This window comes from Tamandua tetradactyla, chromosome 6 (genome assembly GCF_023851605.1).
Source record: "Tamandua tetradactyla isolate mTamTet1 chromosome 6, mTamTet1.pri, whole genome shotgun sequence".
NCBI classification, from domain to species: domain Eukaryota; kingdom Metazoa; phylum Chordata; class Mammalia; order Pilosa; family Myrmecophagidae; genus Tamandua; species Tamandua tetradactyla.
This window is the reverse complement of record NC_135332.1, coordinates 113,316,994-113,343,496: the sequence shown is the minus strand read 5'-3', so window position 1 is coordinate 113,343,496 and position 26,503 is coordinate 113,316,994. Positions and strand designations below refer to the sequence as shown.

Below are 26,503 nucleotides of genomic sequence, written 5' to 3'. Positions count from 1 at the left end.
CTGTTTCCATATTGAAATATTTCAGCTTTCTCCAGCAAGGCTCCCACAGAGATTGCTTTTCTATATTCATTGCTTATTTGGATTTATTACCCAGCACACCAGATCACAGAGACTTTAGACCACTGCATTTTTAAAACTCAGCCTTTGCCATCAATGCCAATTTTCTTTGTGGTTTGATTTTCTTTCCAGCATTGCTTATTGACATAACAGGAAGAAAAATTCTGAAAATCAGTAATGTCACCTTTCTTTTTTGACAGGTGGGTATTTGGGGAGAATAACTCTTAATAGTGAAGAAACAGTTTCAAGAAATGCTTGTGTTGTATATCAAATCCACACGTAGGGAACTGCAGATAACTTAGCAGTTCATTTTTATCACTGATGGCCTTTGCTGTCACCTCAGTAAAAATAAATATATTTTTGGTGGTTTTTATTTTAATGTGTTTTAGTCATCTCTTATTTAGTCTCAAAGGACAATAAAAACACAACTTACTCTTAAAGGGTACTGGTAGCAGGACCATCATTCTCTGAGAAATGAAATAGGTTTTAATTTCCAGAATAAACAATGATCCAGACAGAAGACCCATATTCAAAGCATAAAATTGGAAATTCTATATTTAATCTCCCAAGCTATACCATCTCCACTGTCACACAAATTGAAATTATTTGATTGACTTTGTGGAGCTGCTTCTCTCCACCCCCAGTTAAATGTCTTTAGGTAACATTTGAATACATGCGGAATGCCAGATAATCTTGATTACAGACAAATTATAAAGCCAAATTAGTTAGACTTTAAATTAAAAAGTTTTCTAATAAAAAAAAAAACAAAAAAAAAGTTTTCTAATGATGCTGCAAATGCCAGTTGGAACTGTGCAAATACATGCATAGGAACCACCTCTAATATTAATGGCGACTGTGATGGGAATTGAGAAAGCCTGGTACAGTGGGAAGAGCATGTGGGAGCAGGAGAATTGAGCTTTGGTTCCAGTTTTATCCTTGACTACTTATGTGATCTGGAAAAGTCATTTGATTCTTGATCTTTTAATCTAAAAGAAATACGGAATTAAACTAAATTATCTCTAGGCATCATTTTGATTTGTAAAGCCTATTGTATCGATATTGCAATACTGTTTCAAAATGTTTTTTGTGCCAGCTAGTTGTTAAGGTTCACACATTTATTCATTTGTTAAACAAAGATGTATTATGTAACTCCTGCTTCAGGAGTCAGGCTCAGCAGGCACTGGGCAAGGAAAGGGAAAGAGCTGAAAGACTTTGCCCTTCCCTCAAGACGCCAGAGCACCATTCACACAGTATTTTCTGCAAGTGCTGCCCCCTGGAGTTGTGCAATTCAACTTCAGTAATCTGGAAAAACACCTAATGTGACAGAACATGCAGTAAATGTTAGAGAGAAGAACAAAGTTGGGAAACAGAAGAATGAGCCTCAGTCATACCTAATCTTCTAAAGCATGCCTTCCTTTCTAAGCCAAATCAGCAGGTAAACTCACTGCCCTACGTGGGACATGACTCCCAGGGGTGTAAATTTCCCTGGCAACATGGGACAGAACTCCCAGGATGAGCTGGGACCCAGCATCATGGGATTGAGAAAGCCTTCTTGACCAAAAGGGGAAAGAGAAAGGAGACAAAATAAAGTTGGTGGCTGAGAGATTTCAAACAGAGTTGAGAGATTATCCTGGTGGTTATTCTTATGTGTTATATAGATATCCCTTTTTAGTTTATGGTGTATTGGAGTGGCTAGAGGGAAGTACCTGAAACTGTTGAGCTGTATTCCAGTAGCCTTGTTTCTTGAAGATGATTGTATAATGATGTAGATTTTACAAAGTGACTGTGCGATTGTGAAAACCTTGTGTCTGATGCTCCTTTTACCCAGGGTATGGACAGATGAATATGAATAAATATTCAAAAATATGAATAAAAACAAATGGGGGGTAAGGGCTAAAATAAATTGGGTAGATAGAAATATTAGTGGTCAATGAGAGGGAGGGGGAGGGGTATTATATGCATGAGTTTTCTTTTTTTAAATTTCTTTTTCTGGAGTGATGCAAATGTTCTAAAAATGATCATAGTGATGAATATACAACTATGTGATGATATTGTAAGTCACTGATTGTACACCATATATGGACTATATGTGTGTGAAGATTTCGCAATAAAAATATATATATATATATAAAAGAGCAAATTAAAAAAGCATGCCTTTTAATGTATTTGTGGAATAAAAGAAGTACGAATGAGTAAATTCTTTTTAAGACAACACATTTCTTCCCAATTTTAGGTAACAAAGGTATTTCAAAATTTTGTCCTGTTGTCCATAGGTGCATATTATTATACTGCTGAGGCCAGGAAAGGTAAGTGAGCTACATCAGTGAGTGAGGACACAGCATCACTATGGGGACACTAAGAAGACAGACAATTTACTGAAATGTACGGTAGTGGTTGAGCCACAGTAAAGCATTTTATGATTAGGCTATTATGTGTTATTTTTAATTACAGAGGCTTTTACAGATTCCTAGGAGGCCATGAGCTACTGTCTGAGTAAGCAGTATTTCCTAACCTGAGTGGGTGATAATCTGCTCTCATCTTTGGTTGATAGGTATAACCTTTAGTCTCAGTTTCTAAAGCCAACAAGTCAATATTCAATGGGATTCCATCCTCTGTGGGGAATGGTCAACACCATGGAAACATGATACATTCGCTCCAGTCTGAGAGGGTCAGATAGCTATAATCCAAGGCCAGACAAAAGGGATCCAAATAATGCTTGACCACCAAGGAAGGAGACCTGGAGGAAAATGTCTGCATTATTTTCATCCCCCCAACAGGGAAGAGACTACGGCATCTTTCTCTGTTTTGATAGGGCCTGCCAAATATTTCTGCAAAGCAGGCGACTTCTTGCATCCCTTTGCTTGAATGTGCTGCTAAAGTTTTTGCTAAGGAAATCTGCCATTCAGTAGCTCCATGCACACCAACTGGCAGCTTGTCTTCAATCCTTCTCATTCCTTTGTCAGTGGACTATCTCTGAACCCATCTAGTTAGTTACTTACTGTGATGAGAGGTGCACACTGACTCTCTTCCCTCAGTGGCAGCCAGGGAGGCCTTTCCAACAAAGACGCTAAGAATTCAAGGCTTCTATAGCTTGCAGGGAGACACAACCCATCTCTACATCCTTGGTGTACATAGTCCAAGGCTCAGCATCACATAGTAGCTGAGTTACTCAACCACCTACAGGCATTTTCATGTTTATGGCTAAGGGTGTTCTCCAAACTTAAGCAGAGCACCTTTTGCACCTGGAAAAGATAACCCCACTCAGACTGGTACTTCTTTTATCTTTTTTTATTTAAGGATGGTCAGCTGCAAGAGGTTCAGCATGCTGTGAGTCTTAGCACATCGAGAGATTTGTCATGTCGAAATGGACAAGTGTCAACTAATCATTTCTCTAGCTATTTCCCTCAAACATTAAGTTGAACCATATTACTGGCAGTTCCATATGGTTCACCTTAATAAAACAGGGTCAACAAGAATTACCTTCTGAATTCCAGTCGTCATGCCTCTGCTGTTTTCGTTCATGGCATCATGACATTACCCTCGTTTTATAGATGAGACGGTGAGGATTTGGTGAAAAGTTGATTGCCCACAGAGCTAGTGAGCATAGCCAGGACAGGAGTCAGGCTTGCATGGCTCTAAGGCTAACTTCTTGTCACTCTGCCATGTGAGGTCTCACTTTATAGGGTTGATAGTAAGAGAAAAAGTACTCCATTTGAACAACAGCAACAAAAAGGAGTAGCAAGTTATTTGCTGATGGAGATGACAGAGTCATCCCATATTACGTTATGACCCTCCCTCATGCCCTTCAGTGACTTTGCTGGCAATTATGTACAAACTCACCCAAATCCTCAATATTCGGCTGCAGTTTTCCTTTCTAGCTCTATCCCCTATGGCTTTTTATGCACCCCACACTTCAGTTCCTAGGTCCCATTTAGACTTTCTCTGTTATATGGTAACCACTTGCCTGACCCATATTCTTTTCTGAAATCATCTTCCCAATCTCTGTAAAGTCATTTGCAGAAACTACACTCATTCTTTGGGGCCCACTTTGTTGTTACCTGGTCCATGAAGATTTCCTGGTCCCCTCCAAAGATGTGAAAGCTTCTTCCTCCAAACGTTACAGCCCTGTAAATGCCCACCCCTGTACTTACCACTTCTATTACTGTTAGTGATGTAGCTATTTGGATACTTGTCTGCCCTCTCTGTAGAGCAAGATTTAGGGCAAAGTTATTCTCTAACGGATCAGACCATCAATATTTTAGGATTTGTAAGCCACATGGTATCTGCCATAACTACTCAACTTTGCCATCAGAGAAAGCAGCCATACATAATAAATAACAAGTGAGCATGGCTGTGTTTCAATAAAATTTTATTTACAAGATCTGGCAGTGAGCAGGAGTTGGACCACTGGCTCTGATTTGCTGACCCCTGTCCTGGCTTAGCAGGTCCTAAATGTTAGGAATTATGTCTTCCTTATGACCTGCCTGGCTATATAGTGCCACAGGCAGGGCTCATACATATTTTGTGGAGCTAAGCAGAATTTTTAATTTTAGAATTTTAAGAGGCTTTTGTATTTTTCAAGAAAATTTTCTTTAGCTATTATTGAGTCCTGGAGAGAAATGCAGACCCCTTTCCTAACACAACTGTTGTATATACATGCCACAGTGCTATCAGTACCTCTTGACCTGCAGCTGATTTTCTCGTAGGCTCAGAAACCTTGCCTTGAAGCTTCAAAGGCAGGCAGACTTCTAAGACGCCACAAAACATCATATTTTGTCAATCCCTTCTCTCCAAACTTAGGGAAGCACCTGTAAGGCTTACAGTTGCAGAGAGTGACCTCAGGCTTGGATTCTGCTAATACAACCAAGGAAGCTATGCAAAGTGATTCACAATTCAAAAGAAAAGGGGCAGAAAACTGAAGGAATCCACAAAGATCCTTCTCTTTCATTTAATGAGCTGGTTATTCAATTTGCAAGTGATCTGTACTGAGAGCCATGAGCCACTTATGAGCTCCATCTGTGAATTTAGTAAGACAGTTGTGTGGAGGGTCAAAATCTTCAGAGACTTATGTATCTGCCCACAGGTCTGATTCCAAAACACAAGGAGACATCCAGTTCACATTCAAGAAGGTGCTGGGGCAATCTTATTTATTCATTTATGATACTTTATGCATTAAAATATCTCCACCCTCCAAGTTCCTGAGCATGCTCAGCAGTTTATCCACCCTGGCTTTGCATTTACTGTTCAGTGTTGCCCTAAGTCAGCTCCACTCTCCTTTATTGTAGCCAAAACCACTGCAATGATACAGATGACCTTGTACTACTGACAAGGAATCATCAATCAATTATTAGGTACAAGATAAGAATATAAAGACAAAATTCCCCAGAGATATGCAATGACCAGCAACCTGAATGTCTTTGATAGTTACTAATTTTGTAAGCTTCTTTAGGTCTTGGATTTTGACTAGAAAATCAGTGGGGATGCAAACGGATTGTATTTAAGCACAAATAGATTAATAAACAATTTTGGAAGTTTAGTGATAAAGGAAACAGATGATCAACCCCCTGTTCCCTACCTCTCTAATGACTGAGATTTCAGCAGACAGACATGCTGTAGGTGGTAGGTTGCATATTGATTGCTAAGGTTGGAAAGAAAATGTGTTGAAAAGTAAGAAACAAAATTATGTTCTTTGTTGCTGAAGCATCCAGTCTTATCCTTCCTTGACTAGTGAGAATTATTGGCACAGTGTAACTCTCTGCGGCATCCATCAGCCTTCTTCTCTGTGTTTCCTCCTACCCTGCCTCTCAAAGCTAACACCTAGTTATTTTAAAGCTGTGACCTGAGGAGGCCTCGGGCAAGCCCACTCAAGCTGTTTTCTGCAGCCATCACAAATGCACTTCTGCAGCAAAGCTATGGCAGAATCTACCTTTAAAATAAATTCACGTTCCTATAGCCAGATGAGGGGCTTAGAACTCTGCTACCACGAAAAGCATACCTTTTCATCATCCTCATTATTAAATACTACTCATTAATATTATTTAAGACAACTGAAGGGAACTCCTGGTAAAAATCGCCCCAATTCACCTGGCTGCTTCTGTTCCTTTCCAATCAGATACTTAAAAACCTGGCAAATGTGAGTTGTAACCAAACTAGCAGGCAAGGAAGGCTCTTCGTTTCAGCCCAGGGTGGTCTGCAATAAATTGGTCTTCTCACTGCAGAAGCCGGCGCTTCTACCTTGTGGGTGTGCAGGGTCGGAGGAAAGGGGTGGGGTGAGAAGAGGGGTGGAAAGGGAAGGAAAGGCCCACGCCGCAGAGCTGAAGTTACTCACATGTGTTGGGAAGCATTGGGGTACAGTTTTGAAAACTGTGGGGCCGAGTCCTCGGGGCCATGGGGCGCAGCGTGGCTGATCACCATCATAATGGGCCTATGGGGATACATTCTCTTAGACATTTTGAAGTAATTAATGCTCTCGTTAGTGATTAAGTCTGTGAAGTAGTCCTGAAACATACATTTGACACAAAACAAAAATTACCAAAGGTGACATTCATCAGATCACATTTGAATACTGCTTTCCTCAGAAGCAACTCACTGAAAGAAGAGTTAAGGTCTAAAGGAGGAAGGAAATTTGTACCTCCCAAGGCAGCAAAAGATTGCCAAAAACAGAAGAAACCAGTTGCCAGTTACTCCCTAGGCTTGCTGACTTGGTAACACGCAAAACATTTATTTTAACTAACGCACAATTTAGCAATTAGAAAAGAAAAAAGTCATGTTTGTCCAAGATTGTGATCAGACTTGGCAATAAAAATGCTAGAACACTTGAAACCCCGGACACATACTTCATTCTTAGGTTTCTTTGACGCAATGTGTTGACTAAAAATTTAATTACTTCAAGGGCAGGAAACAATCACACCCACTACAAATTCAAACACAAACACGTGTGCAGACACACACACACAAATGCACAAGCAAAAGGAATAAGCTTTTCTTCAAATTAAAAATTCACCTGTGGGATTTACATCATAATTGCTTATTAGAGCGGAAGCCAAGTTCCCTGGTACACGGGGAAAAACTGTAACATATTATCAATTAATTTACTTTGAAACCTTTAAGTTAGGCGAGCAGTGGATTTCCTGCAGATTATAGTCTGTTAACTGTACAAATAAAGTGATACAGTTGCTGGGATTAGAGCCTGATTTGTTAATAAAATGACTTAGCCTGCAGTCAAGGGAGAGCTGGTGAAAGTCTGCAAGGGGAGGGGAGGAAATGGAATGAAAAGAAAAGAAAAAGACGAAAACTTAAATTAAACCACCTGCTTCCTCTAAGTGTATCTCATTGGCCTGGAGCTCCAGAATAAACTAAACTTCATTCAGAAAGTGCCCTGGCAATGCTGACAATTTCAAGGGCTTCCGGGCATGACTAATCACATGTTGTGGACTGAGGACCCCGACAGCTGCAAAAGCAGTGCCTGAGGGACAGAACCTGCGTCACATGCCATTGGTAGGACAAGCCTAAAGGCTATTGCCTTTTTTTCTTCCATCAGGGTGTCTGTTTCATTCCTTTCCACGCTAAAATAAAAGATACATGTTCTTTTCGGACACTTCAGTTTGTCTTTGACATGTAATTATCTGTGATAATGGGAGACTTAAGCTGGTTTAATATTTGGAGGGACTCATGATTACCTTGCTCTCCTCGGGATGGCAGGGAAAGAAAGGTTAATAGCTTGAACAAGGAGTATGTGAAGCCTCCCCACAGATAAAGGTATGCTAGCAGAGACAATTAACGTACATAGCATAGGGTGGGCCACAGTGGTATAGTGGCAGAGTTCTTGCCTGCCTTGCAGGAGACCCAGGTTCAATTCCCAGTGCCTGTCCATGCAAAACAAAAAAAAACATACATAGCACACATCCTCTGCATGCCAGGACTGGCTCAACAATTGGAGCTGTGACCTTGGGTGAGGGAGTGGAGGTGCTGCCCTAGGCTTTCTTTTCCCTGACTCTTAAAATGAGGACAGTGCTCAAGCTGCCCTCCGAAGTTTGGCCAACTCTCAACTTTCATGAGCCGGGAAGCCCATTAACAATGTTTGTGAATTCATTTGCATTCATGGTTTTCTGAAGGCTTAAGAAAAAGTGGGAATTTACACCATTATCTCCCAACAAGTTTCTTGTACTCAAATCTGGCCAAGTTTCCACTTCCAGTTTTGACCTACTGCTCTTTGGGGGTGCGGGAGCCTAGGGATTGCTAGACAGAGCAGATTCTGGGATTCTTTTAGACAAATGAGGAAGACAGAGATATGGCTAGAAGAGAAGAGAATATTTGAGGGCTGATTATTTGGCCAAATTAAAAAAAAAAATTTTTTTCAATCGTGTGATCTGAGAATTCTGCTTTAAGTTAGCAATCACCAAACTTGGTGAATTTTTAAGTCAAAATGAGAATTCATTTGCCAGCATTCAACTACTGTTCAAGACAGATGTTTTGGCTTCATTTCAGTGTCTATGAAATCCTGGGACCCAGAGCCCTGGACACTTCAAGGATTCTTTCTGCCAAGGGACCAGTATCCCGATTACATAAATATACCAAGCTTGGTCAGAGAGGAGTGGAAACAAGGAATGTGGTTTTCCAAACTTTGATAATTGTACTTGTCCAGTCTTATTCTTATGCCATCATCTGAAGTCTTAGACAAAATATACTTTCACCCCAATGGAAAGTAGAACAGTATAAGAGGAGCTTTAGATTATGGGGACAAGTCCTTCAGAGGGAGACAAAAAAATATTATAGAAAAGGTGAGTGGAGGCATCTGTGATTTTCTTGATGAAACTTTCATCAAAGGCTGATTGCCTTTCATGGTAACTAGGGGGAAAAAAATCACTATACAAAGCCAATGTTCCTCGAGAGTCTTTTCCTTGCCTGGAGTTTAAAATTACCTTAAGATTTCTCATTCTAATATTGTAAGAACTTAAAAAGCCAATCTTGTGGATAGGTTAACTCACTGAAAATGGCTTTCCCATTATGCATAAAGTAAATGGATGCAGTATAAAAGTGTGTGAAAATTACCTTTGCATAATCAAATCCATGCTTTTCTTTGATGCCATTGCGACAAACAGTGTAATTATAGAAACGAGAATTCTTGATTAATCCAAGCCACTCTCGCCACCCAGGAGGGATATAGCTGCCATTATATTCATTGAGGTATTTTCCAAAAAAGGCTGCAGTAGGGAAAAAAAAAAAAGGATCATTTCATATGAAATAATTTATCATAAATAAATACATAAACATGAAGTTTGGACTTGGAAAAGATGCAGAAAAACAAAAGCTAACCTAGGTAACAGCAAAATGACACTAGTAATGTTCTGACCCTTTAGCAAAGGACAAGTACACATTTTCCTTTAGGATAAATAAAAGGAACACTCAGGAATGTGGATTATGGTTCAATAAAATCACCCTACTGATCATAGCAGTCTGGTTGCATCTATTTCTTACAGTTCTACTGGAATAAAATCAAAATGTTCCCTTTTGTCAAACTGGTATAACAGTCAGAGATTGTAAGCAGCATAAGATTTGGAATGCTACCACTTGGCAAGCATTAAAGAACTGAAAGTTCAGTTACCGTAATAAAAAAGGTTTTCTAATTTGCTGTTTGAGAGGCATGACTTCTAAAAACATCATTAAAATCTTGTTTTTGTTTTTGCATATCCAGAGAGTACAGATTTTCCAAACCAAGGAACCAAGGTAAATGCCATTTTTATGGGATATGGTTAGAGTTTTTATGTCATGCACATTTCTTGTCATGGGTGTTTCTGTTATACATATCTTATACTGCATCTATTATTGAGAATTAAAAATTCTGGAAACACAGTTATTACATAGCTATTAGTACAATGCTCCATAGATATTATAGTACATTATAGTGTAGTAGAAGTACATGTGCCAAAAAATTGCAGCTCATTCAAAGACAACTAGAAGGTCATTACATTTATAACTATGGCATCTCACATCCAAACAAAGCCTACTGTCCAAACAAATTGATTCTTTTTTGAGGAGGGAAATGAAAATTCAGTCCTCTGCTCCAAGACAACATTAGGGGTGTAAGGGAGTTTAAGGAAGGTTGGGATTTCAGTAACTGTCAGAAGCGTAACCATGAACTGTACTGTTGGGACACTTTGAGAGAGACAGAGGGTTGTATTATAATTTTACCAGGAAAGGAGACAGAAGGAAGAACTGTCCAGGGTAAACCTGGATTGTTTGTTTGCCCTGTTCGCCTCACACATAGCCTTCCCTTCAAGTTTGAAGGGACTAGAGAAATTTTCTCTTATAGCTGTATATACAGGAACAGGTGTGTGTGTGCTTTAATTTTCCTGGTTTTGAAAAGACCACATTTTAGGTAGCGACATATTTCATGGACAGCTACTTCCAGGCTCATTAAGCCAGTTTGGCAGTTGACTTCAATTTAAATATCTGGAGATAGTCTCTGGAGGACTGGCTTGGGAAGTACTAGGAAAAAAAAATAATCCCAGATTCAAGGCATTTTATTGGTATTGCTTTTAAAGCATACATTTCAGAGTCTTATCCAAGGTACAGTATTTCTGTGCTACCATCTTTTTTTTTTTAATTTTTACTGATACAACAATGTACAAGCACATACATTCTCACCATACAAACATTCCATGCATGGTGTACAGTCGGTGGCTCTGCGCCGTCATCTTTCATATACAACTGCCCGCAGAACAGTTTTACCTGAATGTCTTACTTGCTCCTTAATGCAATTGCCCAAAGCAGGCACAATTTCCCCTCCCAAATTTACTTCTCCCCTCAGATGGCCTTTCTCTTAATGGTATTACCTTCTTTCTGTTCTCCAGACGTGGAACCCAGAGCTTCAGGATTCCACTGCTCCTTTCTTCTCACCTGAGCTGCCGTACCCCACAGGCTTGACCTCATCCTGGCTCTTGACACTCTCTCTCTTTCTTCCATTACATGGCACCCCCAGCAGCCAGGCCTTTGGTCACCCCACATACAGAAGCCCACAGTCCCCTGCCTAGACTACCCGGCTCAGGGCTCAGGCTCTGCACTCTCAGCCACCAGTGAGTCTCTCTGAAAAAGACCAGGACTGGCCACTTCATCCTCACGGTCACAGCCCACCAACTCAGATGGACCCTCACTGCCACAGAATCATGTTTAGGTCACCCACTCACCACTGGAGGCCTATCTTGGGTCTACACAAAGCATGTCCCTTTTCAACATCTCCTGTTTCTCAAGCATGCCTTTCTCTTGCTTCCTCCATGTGCTCTGTGACTTCTCACCTCTCTGTCTTGCTTGCACCATTCTCTCCAATTCCCTCTCCATATATCAAAACCAGAGCAAAAGCTACTGTATTCACAACATTTGTCCAGCAGCCCCCAGTGCACTCCATCCCTGGGGCTCTAACGCCATTGTCCTGTGTGGTATCACTAAGCTCATATATAAGCCTAACCCCCTTCAACTGTAAACTTTTTGAGGGCAAAAAAGCCCTTGCCTCATCTCTGTATCCCCTCCACATACTTGAACATAGGAGGGGCTCCATAATTTTTGGTTCTTGAACTGGTATTCATGGACCCAATATATTTTAGGGGATTCTACAAACTCGACATTTTAAAAATTTATGTTTTTATTGGTTGGGTCCCTTAAACCAAATACCTGATTCTCCTAAACATTTTCAGAAGAGAACTTCAGAGTTTCTGAAGCTGATGTTTTTTTTTTCATTAGTTTTACCTTCTTGGAAAAAGAGTTTGGACTGAAATTTGAGAAGTATGGTAATGCTTGTCTATTTGTTGAATAATGCTTGTTTATCTGTTGAATCTGGGAATGAGTGAAAAAATCAAGTAAGTGGTAAATTAGCTGCATGCTGACCACTCGGGGATGCCGAGGATTCCACCAGGGTCCTGAGCAGACTGCTGGGTGGGGCACCGAGGTGCAGGGCAGAGTGCCAGAGGGCCTCCCGTCAAGCTGGTTATGTACATGCAGTAGGATTTCTTCTCATAAGGGAGTCTCGTCTTTACAGACTAACCAACTTTTTCAAACGAAACTACAAGATGATTTTCCTTTTCTGGAAAAATACAAGAGGACTGGAAGTCATGGGCAATTAATAACCAATACTAGCTCAGACTGGGCTGTTTCTAAGCGCCTTCCAGGCAACCTTGAGCCCTGCTCTTTCCTCAGGCCTCCTTCTCATCCTCAGGGGTTTATTTTCACTTTTCTCTCCTTTAGTCCTTAAAGATGTAAAAGAACATAGTGGTTAAGAATACAAATCTGGAGCCAGCCTGTTTGGGTCCAAATTCTGGCCTTGTTTCTTGTTAGCAATACGTCCAAGGGCAAGTCACTAACAATTCTCTGCCCCAATTTCCTCAATTTTTCATCTATAAAGAACTTAAAAAACTGCCTGGCATGGAACCGGGGCTTACTAAAGACTACGACAGCTACATTATCAGCGTTGCTGACACCAGCCTTCTCCTTTCCACCCAGTGTTCGTTTTAAATAACTTACCCAGCTATAGTAAGATGCAGGGGAGACCTGGATCTAGACCCCTGCACTTGCGCATTTTAAATTTCTCCCTCCATCTCACTGATTTTTGTGGCAACACATTTTTTCCATTTGGCTTACATGTCCCTTTGCTCAATTCTTCCAGCTACCCTCAGGTTTTATTTTTTGTTTCTTTTTTTTTTTTTTCTTCCCTTTCAGGGCAGCTGTGCCTAGTCTTTCAGGTATTTTTCTCATTTTTTAATTTTCTAGATAATTTTGTACTGTTTTCTACCCATTGTTATGGCTATTGCCCTTTGCCTTAATCCTCCCCTTATAAATTATTCCTCCAGGGCTCTTAATACTTCTTGTCATTTGCTTCGGAACTCCTCCAGGTCTTTGGTATCTTTGTGTTAATGGAGTGTAAAAAAATGTGCTCGGCATTCCAGATGTGTTATGTGCTTGCACCCATCCAACTCGTTCCAGCAGCGAACACAGCCTCCCGCCGAGCAGCGCGCCACCTCGCTCGGCTCAGCCTCAGGTTACTCCAGCCTTTCTTGCCGGGCTGTGACATCGAGACTCATTTGTAATCACCCCAGCCCCTTTCAACGTTACGTTTCCTGGCAGCCCTCTGCAATTGATTATCTGGGCTCCTAATTATTTTCCTCCAGATGTATTAAACCTATTTCTCCCTCCTTAAGGTGAACTGCATTTTCATGCTCATATTGCCAGTACGACTACAGATCGTATATGTCCAGTTGGAAGTGTTTCTATCGTAGGCTTTGGCAATTCCACTTGACTAACTACTTTGTGAACACAGCACTACACGCCATTTACCATCCTTCCGTGTCGTTATCTTTGCTTAGGGACACCATTAAACCGTTCCCTTCACAGTTTTATGAGAAGGGTATGGGGACTTGGTCAACAGGGAGAAAGATCAGAAACACCTGGTTAGAATTATTGTCGACTCAGGCCATGCTACTTCTGCCAAGGACTATCAGCCACACAATGCTTTGAAAAATTTCCATGAACTATTGAAAGCAAAGGCGCTTATTTGTAAGGCAGCAGTAATAACTATACAAAAGATTTCTGAGGCTGTGGAGAAGTCAAACTGTATTTATTATGAATGATATATTAACCAAGCTTCTACTCTGTGTACTTCATAGACTCAGGGTGATACAATTTCACTGAAGTATCTATAAATGTACATAATTTTGAGCCAAGTTAAAATTGTAGGTTACTATTATGTTAGTTTGTATATATGAGTCTGGTTTCCCCAGCTAGGTTGTAAGCCTAGAAGATGGAGATTCTACTTTTATCTCTTCATATCCCAGTGTCCGGTATATCACACCATGGTACAGCAAGTGAATGCAATATTTATGTATCTGTACTTAGTAAAGATCTATAATTCTCTCACAAAAATAAGAATATTAGTATTTAACTTGAAATGAACACTACATTTGAATAAGTCTCATATTAGAAAATAAGTATTACTCTCTGTAAGTACTATAAATACATTTCATAATATAAAAGAATATGAAATTAGAAAACTAATTTGTTTAAATTTACTTGTTACAAAAAATGCTCTAGAAAAAAAATTCACTGCATGTCTAGTAAATATTGCCCCTTTCACTCCAGTGATATGAAGTAGAATGTATGATTAAAATTTAATGCATGTAATTTAATGTGTCATGAGTTACAATTGTAACTATCTTATGCTATAATTTTAAAATATATCAACATAATAAAGTGGTTAAAATAGGATTATAATTTATAATTTTGGACAGGGAGGAAAAGCAAGGAATCATTTAGTCTAATCTTTCCATTACATAGGCTGGAAGACTGGTCTGCCCAAGTTCTCAAATAAATTAAGGTTAGAACTACTACAAGGTGACTCAAGCTCTTCTCAGTTAGAGTTTCTCTAACACTTGCTCCCTCCCCAAACATGGATCATTAGTTTTACCTCAAAATTTATGTAAAGTTTTATTAATGATTACACCCTTTCAAGAAATTTGAACTAAAACTTTTTGAGCAGCATTTGCACAGAAAATTTATTTTTATGATAAATAATCCAATAGCACTTATGTCAGAACATAAAATGCAATTAGATGTTACTGTATTTTCCCTTTCTTGAACATTTAAGCTGTTGTAGAGTCATATTTTCCATGACTAAAGTTAGAAAAATTTAAGCTATAGCCAGTCCAAAAAACATGCCTCAGTCCTAAAAAAGAAAAATCATGTCATACAATGGTAAATATAACATGGGATCAATTCTATTCATTTAAATCCAAGAATTCTGGATGCCTCCCAAAATAAGCTTCTTAGTAATTTGTCTTTTCCGAGTTGTTCTTCATAAAACTTGTTGCCGCTTTGTGTTTTTTTCTAAATTGGGTATTTATGTATAATGCATATTTTGGTTCCCTTCATTATTATTATTATTATTATTATTTTTTTTACAGATGCCTAAAATAGGAAATTCCCTTAAGAAGATGGGCTTATTCATCTGTTAGCATATTGTTTTCAAAGGCAATGCTATCTGTGTATTTCTGATTCTATGAATGATACATTCTACCACCTTGATACGCTCTTTGCATACAAATACAATCAGAAACAAAATGTGATTCATTAACTTATGGTGCTTCTCCTCAAATCTCCCCAAATCTGGACACATTCTCTCTCCTGTTAGGTATCTCCCTTGTACCTAGCAGCTGCAATTTGGGAGAACAGGCTACATGATAGATTAAGGGCCTATCCTGCCCATTCTCATTTCCCCACCAGTCAGCCTTGTCAGAGCCAGACATTCCCCAGCCTTTTTTATTATTTTTATTAGGCTCTCAGCTAAGCGTTCTAAATAATATATTCGTTATTAGGAAAACAATAAAATATTTATACATTAGCTCCCACACACACACTAGTTTAGTGACTCATAAATAATTATTGCTGATTCAATACCTACTTGCCAATTCTCTTAATTTCCTAAGATGCTTGTCATCCTGTTGTGCTTATTTGGGTATTTTCAAATGGGTCTTTGTCCTTGGTTGGATCAATAATTATTACCACAAAGACATCTTCATTTACTAATTATCTGAGTCACTTTAATGTCTTCCGATCAAAGATAAATTTAAATTATATAGATCTCTGTCACCGCCATTTTTGTCTTCCAATTTTTAACCTTTCTGATTTACTAATAGGCACATCAAATTTCATTTTCCTGAATACATACCCTTTTTCTGTCTCCAACATCTTAAATATTTGGAAAAGTCCCTGTTTCTTTTTAAAGAATTCATTTTCAGGATGACTCACTATAAATTCCGATATTATCTAAGTGTCTACACCCCTGGGAAGAAGACTGGCTTCAGTATCAAACCTCGTTTTCATGAACAAATCTATGATGACTGGAGAAGACAAAACACTAAAGCAGGGCTGCTGGGCTGTACCAAAGGACCAGCACCGTTTCTCGGGACAGCCTTATGGTGTGTGCACAAGTTTCTTCCTCGATGCAATCCTTAAGGTTAGGGTAGCATACTGGAAAGGTCCAGATGTCAGCACTTCCCATTAGATCATCGACTCTGTCACTTCAGAAAGTCACTTTAAACTTTTGAGTCTATATTTGCCTACCTGAAAATAAGGGAATTGAACTAAATTATCTCTAAATTTTATTCAAGTTATGTAACCCATTGTAGGGTAGATACAGCATAGCACAATTTAAACAAATGCCAGAGAATATGTACTTCTTAGAAGCATTGGCTTAGTTTTTATCTTGGTGACACAGAGAACCTTCACAGTGGATGGTGTTTGTATGTTTGCTTTAGCCATCTGGAAGTTAAGTTCCAAACAGGCAGCCTTTCTCTACAGCTACATGGCAAGCAGTTTGGACACCAACCACTCCCTTGACTTAGTTAGTTTTACTCTTCAATTTCATTTGCCAGGGTCCTTGGTGCTCTGTATCCTATTTTATATATATATATATATTTTTTTTTTCTTTTTTGTATCCTACTATAATTTATGTGTCTCTATAAGACACTTATAAGATGACAGAAAGAGGAGACGCTTGGAGTCACAAGGGCTGCGTTCCTTCCATCACTGACCAGCAGTGTGGCCTTAAACAATTAACCTCCTGAAGTCTCGGTTTCTTCACGGATAACACAGGGTGGATCCTATCTTTCTTTCTAGGTTGCTCTAAAGATTAGGTGAGATAATTCAGGTAAAGTGTTTGACATAGAGTAGATAAGTAACAAAAGTTAGTTCCCTTCTTTTTCTCCTTTCCTGATTAAGTTCTGAGACAAATTAGAAACTCTGATAAACTGCTTTAAATCCTTGGCAGGGCTCTGAATCGCCCTCAGGTCTCTATTTCTCAGGATGAACACCGTCTGCATTGCCCTGATTATGGTGAGATTCCCTTTGAGCTCTGTGTCTCTACTAGAGATTATTATAGGAGGTCTGGGAATTAAAAGGCACTAATTTCACACAGTGCAATTTGGTGATTAAAATCAGGAGCCAGGCATCAAGGGGACCATATCTGATTCTGATTCTGATTCTGAGCTGGGCATATAAAATTTGAAATCTCCACCTCAGATATAAAACAGAGTCAAGTACATTTGCCATCTCTGAACCCTACAGGGATGTTTGCAAATCGTTTCAGAGTCAGATGAAAACTGTTATAAATTTAAACCACTAAAGGGAAAAAACACCTTCATGATAAGGTACTGTGTGGAACTTGGTTTCTTTCCTAAACATAAGAAAACAAACTTGATATTCATGACAGGAGTTTCCTTTGGGAGAAGAGATCTTGAAATGCCTGAGGATAACAGTGCTATCACACTCATAATCAATATCTCCACCCATAAACGACAAGTAATAAGTGCCCACTGGATGCTCTGCAAAGAAACAGTGGTCACATATTTCCCAAGTCCAGTAGGAAAGATTAATTTCATTTTTTAAAGAAAAGGATTAAGAGGATACATTTATCTGAAATCCTACTTAATCCTTCAGAATAGAGAATCTGTAGATGTGGAAATCACTTCCAACACGTTTTAATGATGACATCTTTAATTCTCATGAATGAATCTAGATGGTTCTGAAAAAAAATATTCTTGCATTGGAGCCATTCAATCAACATCCTTAATTTCCATGAAGAAATTCTTAGAAAACTAAAACAGCATCTAAATGCTGGGAGACTAAGGATTTGGGGGACAAAATTTTGAAAGGAGCATTACTTCTTTCTCTTAAAGACTGACATAATGCTTGGAATTCCTTTTGAAAGGAGTCTCCAGTTTGCCAAGAACAGACCAACTGAGACCTCTTTTTGTCCTATGTAGATTAAATCATGATAGTAGGTGTGGCAACTGGGTCCCAGGTTCTCCTGGAAAATTCCAACCCCTGGTATCAACGGGTACAATGCTTTCATAACACATCCACTGAGAGTCATTTTGACTTCTCTCTGTGGGACATTTTATTGTACATTCTTCAGAGTAAAAAGTAAAGGATGGATGTGGAAAAATTGGAACCTTCAGGCACTGCTAGTGGGAATGTAAATGGTGCAGCCATTGTGGAAAACAGTTTGGTGGTTCTTCAAAAAATTAAACGTAGACTTCCCATATGACCCAGCAATTGCACTCCTAGGTACATATCCAAAGGAACTGAAAACAGGGACTCAAACAGATACTCAGAGGCTGATGTTCATAACAGCATTATTCACAAGAGCCCAACGAGAGAGAGAAAGAAAATGTGGTATATTCATACAATGAACTATTATTCATCCACAAAAAGAATGAAGTCCTGATGCATGCTACGACATGGAAGAACCTTGAAAATATGACGCCACATGCACAAGGATAAACATTGTATGATTTCATTTATATGAAATATCTAGAATAAACAAAGTCATAGAGATAGAATGTACATTAGAGGTTATTGAGGGCTTGGGGGAAGGGGATTAGAAAGATATTACTTAATGGTAAAGAATTTCCGTTTGAAGTGATGAAAAATTTTAGAAATAATCATGGTGACAGTTGCACATCGTACTAATGCTACTGAATTGTAGACTTTAAAGTAGTTAAAATGACAAATTTTATGTTTTTTTATATATATACAAACACAATACAATTTAAAAATGAAAAGTAAAGGATAGGGAGGATGCTGACAGAACAGAGAAAAGCCTAGACTACTCCCCTTTACAGACTTTTTATAACTTCACTCATATATCTCATCACACAATGCAGGCAGTGAACTGTGCAATGACATATACACAATGTCTGTGTGTAACTCCTGTGCCAAAGACGTGTCGGCAGAGGCTCATGGGCTAGGAATGCAATCCTGTACCTGTCCTGTAGCCAGTGTTGTTAAGATAGACAGCGAACGTCCGCGGCTCGTGCACGGCCTGCCACGAGGGGGACGAGCAGTTCTCGTTGTTGGTGTAGACGTTGTGGTTGTGCACGTACTTCCCGGTCAGCATGGAGGACCGCGAGGGGCAGCACATGGGCGTGGTCACAAAGGCGTTGGTGAAGGTGGCCCCCCCGTGCTCCATGATCCTCCTCGTCTTGTTCATGACTTGCAGGGACCCTGAAAGGCACAGTTGCGGCGTTGTTTAGCAAGCGTAGGGCATGAGAACCCACGTATATCGTGTCACTCGAGTGATTCATTCATTTATTGCCCCCAGAGCCCTACCCTGGCGTGAAGGAGTCTACAATTTGATGAGCGCTCATTTCCAGAGCAAAATTGAACATTTGGGATTCTACCATCTCAAGTATTTTTCAGAATAATAAGCACATTTCTTCAGCCTTTCCCTTCTTTAATCAGAAAGAAGAAAATGCAGATCCGTGTGATAACTGAAGCTAGGATTGGATGCAGATTCAAAGGCCAGCAGGATTTAAAGGTTGCCAGAGAACAACTGTTTGTTACATGGATCACCAAAATCTCCTAAACCATGACAGATGCAAAATGCTAACGACACTGAAGAAATTACTAGATTTATTGTTCTAACTTAAATAAAGAAAAGAGGTAAAATAAAGAAGAAAGGTTAAAGTTCCCCCAAAATGCCTGTATTCAATTAAAAATTGATTTGTTAATGTAAGTTGGTATCCTCTAACTAGGTCAAATGCCTGCCAGTTTTTCTATCTGTACAGCACCATCAGTTTATATTTTCATCTGCTAATATGTAATTTTTAGAGACGGATTATTCCTTGTGAAAGGTCTATGATTCTACTGCATTGAAAAAATATTTGCAAGTAGTAAGAAATTCTATTTTAACTGTAAAAGGATGTAATTGGGCAGAAGATTGCTGAAGAGAAAAAAATTCTATTTTGATTAGTCTTTCCAGCCAAACACTGCAGCTGAAACACATCCAAACAGGCAAGAAAGCACAGGCCAGAATTCAATAGTCTTTTCACGACCTGTCAAGAAATGTACTACAGAGCATCACAGCCAGGACTATTGCATTTGAATCCTGGAGCCTTCACTCTCTAACAGGTCCCACTCCTTCCAAAGAAAGGGAGAGAGTCTATGTGGTTTTCCAGAAAGGAAGGAAATCATAATGCAAACCAGGCAAGCAAGCGTTCAGAGTTGATGAGACGCATGCTACAGCTACGTGGCTGAATTCTTCATATAGTAGCATTCACTGTTCACTTGAAGCATATGAGAATAGGAGGAAAATTTTTCTAATTAGGTCTCATTAGATCTCCCTAAAATACGCTTCAAGCAGAAGCACTTCTAAGTGCTTTTTCTGGTTGTCTTCAAGAGATCAAGTAACATTCTTTTGTGGTCAGTGAATAACATATCGTGCGTGGCCACGTCACCCCAAAGGTTTTAACCTCGGCTCTCTGGACTGATCCCTCAAGCTGAAGGAGTAACCAGAGAAATGGAAAATTCTCTGCCTCTTGTCTTCAGCAGTAAGCTATGTAGATGAGAAAACCCATATAAAAAATTCCTTCGGGATACTTCCAAAGCAACACCCTCACATAAATGCAACTCAAATGCAGCAGCGGCTCTACATTTCAATACAGGAGGGAACTTGGAGTGCACCTTGAAAAAGGACTATGAACCAAGAGGTGGACATGGATGGAGTGAAGGAAGAAAAGTGCCAGATGGGTGACTATTATGGGGAGCACGGGGAGGATTGTAAGGGTGCTACTCTGGAGGCAGGAAGAATATACAATGATGGGGAAACACACACAGATTTCCCAGAATGAAAGGGAATATGGAGAATTCTTTTGGTGAAATGAGGAGGCAGCGTTAGCAGACAGGCAAAATGAAGGTAGAGTAAAGTTCCTTGTCAAAGGTATGAGTGATGTGAGAAAAAGAGTATTTAAGAGGTGTTGCATAGCAGTGGTGACATGTAGAGTGACTAGAGAATAAGTTGGTCCATCAAGGGTATAACCAAGAGTGTGTGGATGTCGTCTAGCCAGCCATAAGATGGTAAGACCTGGATTGTGCCTCCCAAGTAGAGCCACTCTAAGAAGTAGATCCAAGCAACATCGTAAAGCATCAGATGGCTATGAGTTGACTAATACTTCAAAGTTTTTACATGGGAAGAAACTGGAAAAGTAATTGTTGCACTGATGGTAACTTAAAAGGAATATGGCATGAAGATCAAAATGGTCCACTTCAGAATTGTTAATGTTATGTTTTCCATTTGTGTTGGCTGATCTTACAAAGAGAAACATTTTGGAGACGGATAGAGACAGCGATGGGGAAAGTGAGTGAGAGGTAGCTGCTGATGACATCTATTCATTTCTTACTCTTCATTAGATACCTGCAATTGTTATTCACTGTAATCCTTTGGATTTGGGAATAACTCAGAAAACACTGCTGATTGATTTTCATTGCCTAGTAGACTCTTTATTTGAAAGAAGGAGCTCTCAGAATTTCCTTTACAAGCCTTAGCTGAATTTTAATGGGAAAAAAAAAAGTAGCTAGAAGCCACCCACCATGGTCCTGAATCACAAGGCTGCAACCCCCTATTTACTGACTCATTTCAGACTGTGACTGTGGGGTGGCAGGTGGAAATATGATCTGAGGTCAAAATAACATAAAATGGGGCTAAAACAGCCCCATTCACGATCTCTGGAATTGTTCTAGCAAGTACTCTCCTACCATTCTGAGAAGCCTTCTTAATTAACTGAGGAGATTGTTTTGTGGTCTAAACAATCCCTCCAAATGTTTTACTTCCCACCAGTAAATGGTGAGCCTCGGTCTGGGGTAGGACATGAGAATCTGCATTTTTGACAAGCTCCCAGGTGATGCTTAAGCTGCCTGTCAGTGACTCACACTAGGAGAATATTCTAGGTTAGACACAGAATCAGGGAAGCCTAGAGCTGGGAGAGAGATGTGAATGAGAGCCTTGTTTTAAGTGATGTAAGTAGGGAAGGCCAATTCCAAGGCTCTAAGATCTACTGCAGAGAAGAAGAGGAAACACTTATTTAGTCTGTATTCTGAGGCAGGTTCTCTTTTAGGTGCTTCATGTCTATCAGCTCATTTAATTCTGACAACACCCTTCATGATAGGTCCTATTATGTACCATTCCCGTGTGAGGTGAGGAAGCTGAGGCACGGAGGATATTAATGTGCCACGGGCCACACATCAGGAGAGGGCAGACACGAACACAGGCAGCCTGCTCCAGTGCCCGTGTTCTTGGGCTCCGTCTACACGGAGCACCTGCTGTCACACTGAAGTTTTTAGACTGAGAAACAACTCATATCGGCTCTCAGACAAGACATCCCACTTCGTGTAATGTAATTTTTTGTTTCATCCGGCATCTTAGGAGAGTTACCATCAGACCGTAAAGCTTGCCAATCCCCTCTCAAGGGCTGAAAGGCAGCCCAGGTGAAGGATGAATAGACTACAGGTCTGTTTGTCTTTAGTGGCTGACTGCCACGCTGGTATTAAATGCTACCTCTGCTCTCTGCTGGATTCTCTGGCTATATGCAGACTATGGTGTGCAGGTGTCTGTACCTCTCCACAATGCTGAGCTGGTGAGCACCAGTAAGGAAAGCATGAAGCACCTTCTTATCTTTTATGTCTGTACACTGATTAATGTAGGCCAGTGACATTGTCTTGACACTGTATCTATTGCTACTATGATTCCAACATTGATTTTCCACTGGCAAACGCTACCAAAAAGGATTCTATAATAAAACCCATGATTGCACATTTAAGGCTGTTGAGAACAGCGTGAGGGACAATGTTCTGTTCTCCAGTTGGAAGGGCTCGGTTTTGTTTTAAGCTGAAGTTCCTCATTTCTCTGGCTTTTGAGCCTTTGGCGCTTAAAATACAATAGTGTCAGTGTTTAATTACTAGAACAATTATTTCATAGAAATGCTATGAAGCTTAAGGCTGAACACTCATAAGAAGATTCACAAGATGAGGCATGGAAGGATAAGGAGATTAGAAGGAGCCTTGGATTTGAACTCCAATAGAATCCACTGATTAGCCTGAGTAAGTCATTTAACTTCTTTTGGTTTGCATTTCTCATCTATAAAAGAAATAATAATACTCCCCTGACTAGTCCACAGGATCGTTGAACAAATGGCTTCATACAAGGAGCTTTGCAATGTAGCTGTGATTGTGCTTTGTGAGCACCCCAAGCACCTCATTTAGCTTTCTCCTGCCTTTTCCATTTCCCTTTCTGCAATGTGCGCCTAAACTCCAACAGCTGGGATAAAAGTACAGGGAAATTACTGTTAGGCGTTCAAATACATCCCCAAAAAGATATGTCCAAATAACAAGATTATCTGGAAATCAGGTCATTGTAAATGGGATTTAGTTAAAATGAGGGCATACTTGAGTACTGTGGGCCCTTCATCCAACATGACCAGGGTCCTTATAAGAGAAAATGTGGACACAGATCTGTAGACAGACATAGGGGACAAAGTCATGTGACGACTGAGGTAGAGATTAAAGCTCAAGGATTAGGCTAGGAAGAAGCAAGGAAGGATTCTACAGATTCAAAACTTTTATCCTCCGGAACTGTGGGACAACACATGTCTGTTTGTGATTCCTTGTTACGGGAGCCCAAGGGAAACTAAGATGATTCCCTTTTCTATGCTTTAAGTCTTAAAGAGTTGATGTTGGCTTTCAATTATCAATTCTTCCCCACTCCACTCACAGACTCCCGCATTCCAAGCAGGAAGCCTGACTCTGCAATCATTCTTAATTGCTCTATGAGATGGAAGGCTGGACAGAATGCTGGAGAGCCAGGCGTAATTAGTCGGGAGTAACTGGCGCAGGACACTGGGACGGACAAGCTGTCCCAGTACCAGAGCTCCAGATTGAGACTGGGGACGCTACTCCTGCAGGGATGGGAGGTGACATAAAAGCAATCCATTGTGGACCAAGATGCTGCATAGCACTTGGACCAGCTGTTACGGGGAGTGGGAGAAGCGGTGCTATTCAGACACCGCACATAGCTCTCCTGTTGGCAACTTCCGTGGAGTTAAAAGTCAAGGTGCTTTGGATGGGGTATGTGATGGGTTACTGAGGCTGGATAAAACCATGTTGAAGAATTTAAGTCATTCTATGTACTCCAACTAATTTATTCCCAAGCCAACTCTATGAAAAAAGGTCAGAATAGAGAAAATGTCCCACTAATCTGAATGAATTTATCAAAACCACACAGAGAGCTTGCATCACTTGACTCACATGTTACATTTTATAGTAAGTCTTTACTATTCTTGGTTCAAATATATTAGACAATTACTATCCAATTTTTTGTGCTATTAAACATGAAAATTTTCATCAAATCTATATATCAAGTCTGGAAAAACTCACAAAAGTAGGAGTTTAATAATAAATAAATGTCTATTGAACTCCTAATTTTGTGAGTTTTTCCAGACTTGATAAATATGCATATATATATATACATAAATAAATGATCTATAGTAAATATATCCTTGCTATTTTCTCATTCCAACAATATTATTTCCATAGTAAAGTATGGAATACTAAATGGTATTTCCCATCATAAAATGGCTTTACTGATCTATTGAAAATTTTAATTCTGAAAACATAAGAAAAAAAAAAATCCCATGATTAAACAATATCCCTTTTCTATTAAAACTATGGAATTACTAGACAAAAAAAAATAGATATTTTCAGCCAAAACCAAAGAGGCAAAAACAATTTGGGGTAGGGGGAAAGAGAAAAAGAAGCAGAAAATAAATCTGTCTGAAATATTTCCAAGTCACTAAGACTCATTATTCCCACACCACCACACCCCAAAGAGCAAAAGAACATAAGTACAATGTTACTTAGGGGAACGGAAATCAAAATGCCTACAGAGGGAAGAGAGAAATAAGACAAAATAAAGTTTCAGTGACTGAGAGATTTCAAACAGAGTCAACTTCAAACAGAGTCAAGAGGTTATCCTGGAGGTTATTCTTATGTATTATATAGATATCCCCTTTTAGTTAACGGTGTATTGGAATGGCTGCAGGGAAGTATCTGAAACTGTCGAGCTGTGTTCCACTAACCTTGATCCTTGAACATGATTGCATAATGATATAACGATATAACTTCTACAGTGTGACTGTGTGATTGTGAAAATCTTGTGTCTGATGCTTCTTTTATCCAGGGTATGGACAGATAAGTAAAAAAATAAATAAATAATGGGGGGGTTAAGTGGTAAAATAAATTGGGTAGATAGAAATATTAGGGGTCAATGAGAGGGAGGGGTGAGGGGCATGGGATGTATGATTTTTTCTGTTTTTATTTTTATTTCTTTTTCTGGAGTGATGCAGATGTTTTAAAAATGATCTTGGTGAAGTATACACAACTATGTGATGATATTTGTGAGCCACTGATTGTACACTTTGTATGGACCGTATATGTGTGAAGATTTGTCAATCAAAATATTTTTTTTAATGCCTATAGGGGTAGAGAGGTAAAATAGGAAAGTGAATGCAGTGAGTTATAAGAAAAATCTCTGGGCCTATTTTTTTTCACCACTGATGGGGATGAGGGTTTACAGAATTATTTCCTGACTATAAGAAAAATAACAGTATAGCATGATGAAAAATGGCAGCTGCTACTCAGTTTCAGTGTCGGGAGCAATAGAGTGTGGAGGGGACTGGGATGTCCTGGGGAGGGCTGGCCCCTCCTAAAGGGAGCAGCTTTATCTTCTCCTTGAGTACCTAACTGCTAGCTGCTTCTTGGTAATTAATTTTCAAAACGGGTCAGAATCTGGATTTTTTTTTCTTTTTTACACATAATCAATTGATTCTAAACTGTTGGCTTAATTTTAAAAAGCAGGTGCAGCAAGGAAAACCCATCTTCAGCTGGCTCTGATCTGTAGACCCCATTTATGACTTCTGCTTTAAAAAATCAAAGTATTTTCATCTACATATAGTTCCTTAATTCCATGATCTGAAAGAAAACACCGGGTCAACACTAACGAGATGTTGAATCAAACTATTTCCTAAGAATGTAAGACATTCTATATAGAGTCAGATCAATGGTCCAATATGCTCAATATTTTGTCTTTCAGCTCAATATTTTGTCTCTCAGAATGGCAGTAAGTGACCATTTGGAAGAGATTTAGAGCCTAATCTGTTTAACTTTAGTCTCAGAAAATTAGGAGCATTCCCCAAGCATTTCTGATTTATTTTCTTCTTTTTGTTTTATAAAATATTTCAAATATAGAAAATAACACAATGGCTCAAATCCTAGCTTTATCGAAGCTTTGCATTTGATTAATAATTGCTTGATATATATATATATATATAGTTTTTTTTTAACTTAAAAAAATTTTTTTTATATTACTGATGCTCCTAGTTTACTGCTCCTTCCCCAGAGGTAACCATTATCCTGAAACATCATATCAATAATTTCTATGCATGTTTTCCTACCTCTAAAAAACTGGTAAAACCTTCACCCATTATCTTACTCTAAAGGCTTGAACTGGTTACAAGTACAGGCTTGAACTGGTTACTTGAACAACTTCGTAAGTCGTGAAAAAAGCAACTCCAGA

General features: G+C 39.3%; 1 protein-coding gene across 4 annotated transcripts in view; it reads right to left on the bottom strand.

Moving 5' to 3' along the window:
* SULF1 (sulfatase 1) overlaps positions 1-26,503 on the bottom strand; it is a 183,332-nt gene that overhangs the window by 70,285 nt on the left and 86,544 nt on the right. For all 4 annotated transcript variants that reach the window (XM_077166956.1, XM_077166959.1, XM_077166957.1 and 1 more), the window contains exons 5-7: positions 18,865-19,104; positions 9,109-9,260; positions 6,386-6,555 (exon numbers count right to left, since the gene is read on the bottom strand). In XM_077166956.1, coding sequence (XP_077023071.1) covers positions 6,386-6,555; positions 9,109-9,260; positions 18,865-19,104 — 562 coding nt within the window. The remainder of the gene's footprint in view (positions 1-6,385; positions 6,556-9,108; positions 9,261-18,864; positions 19,105-26,503) is intronic.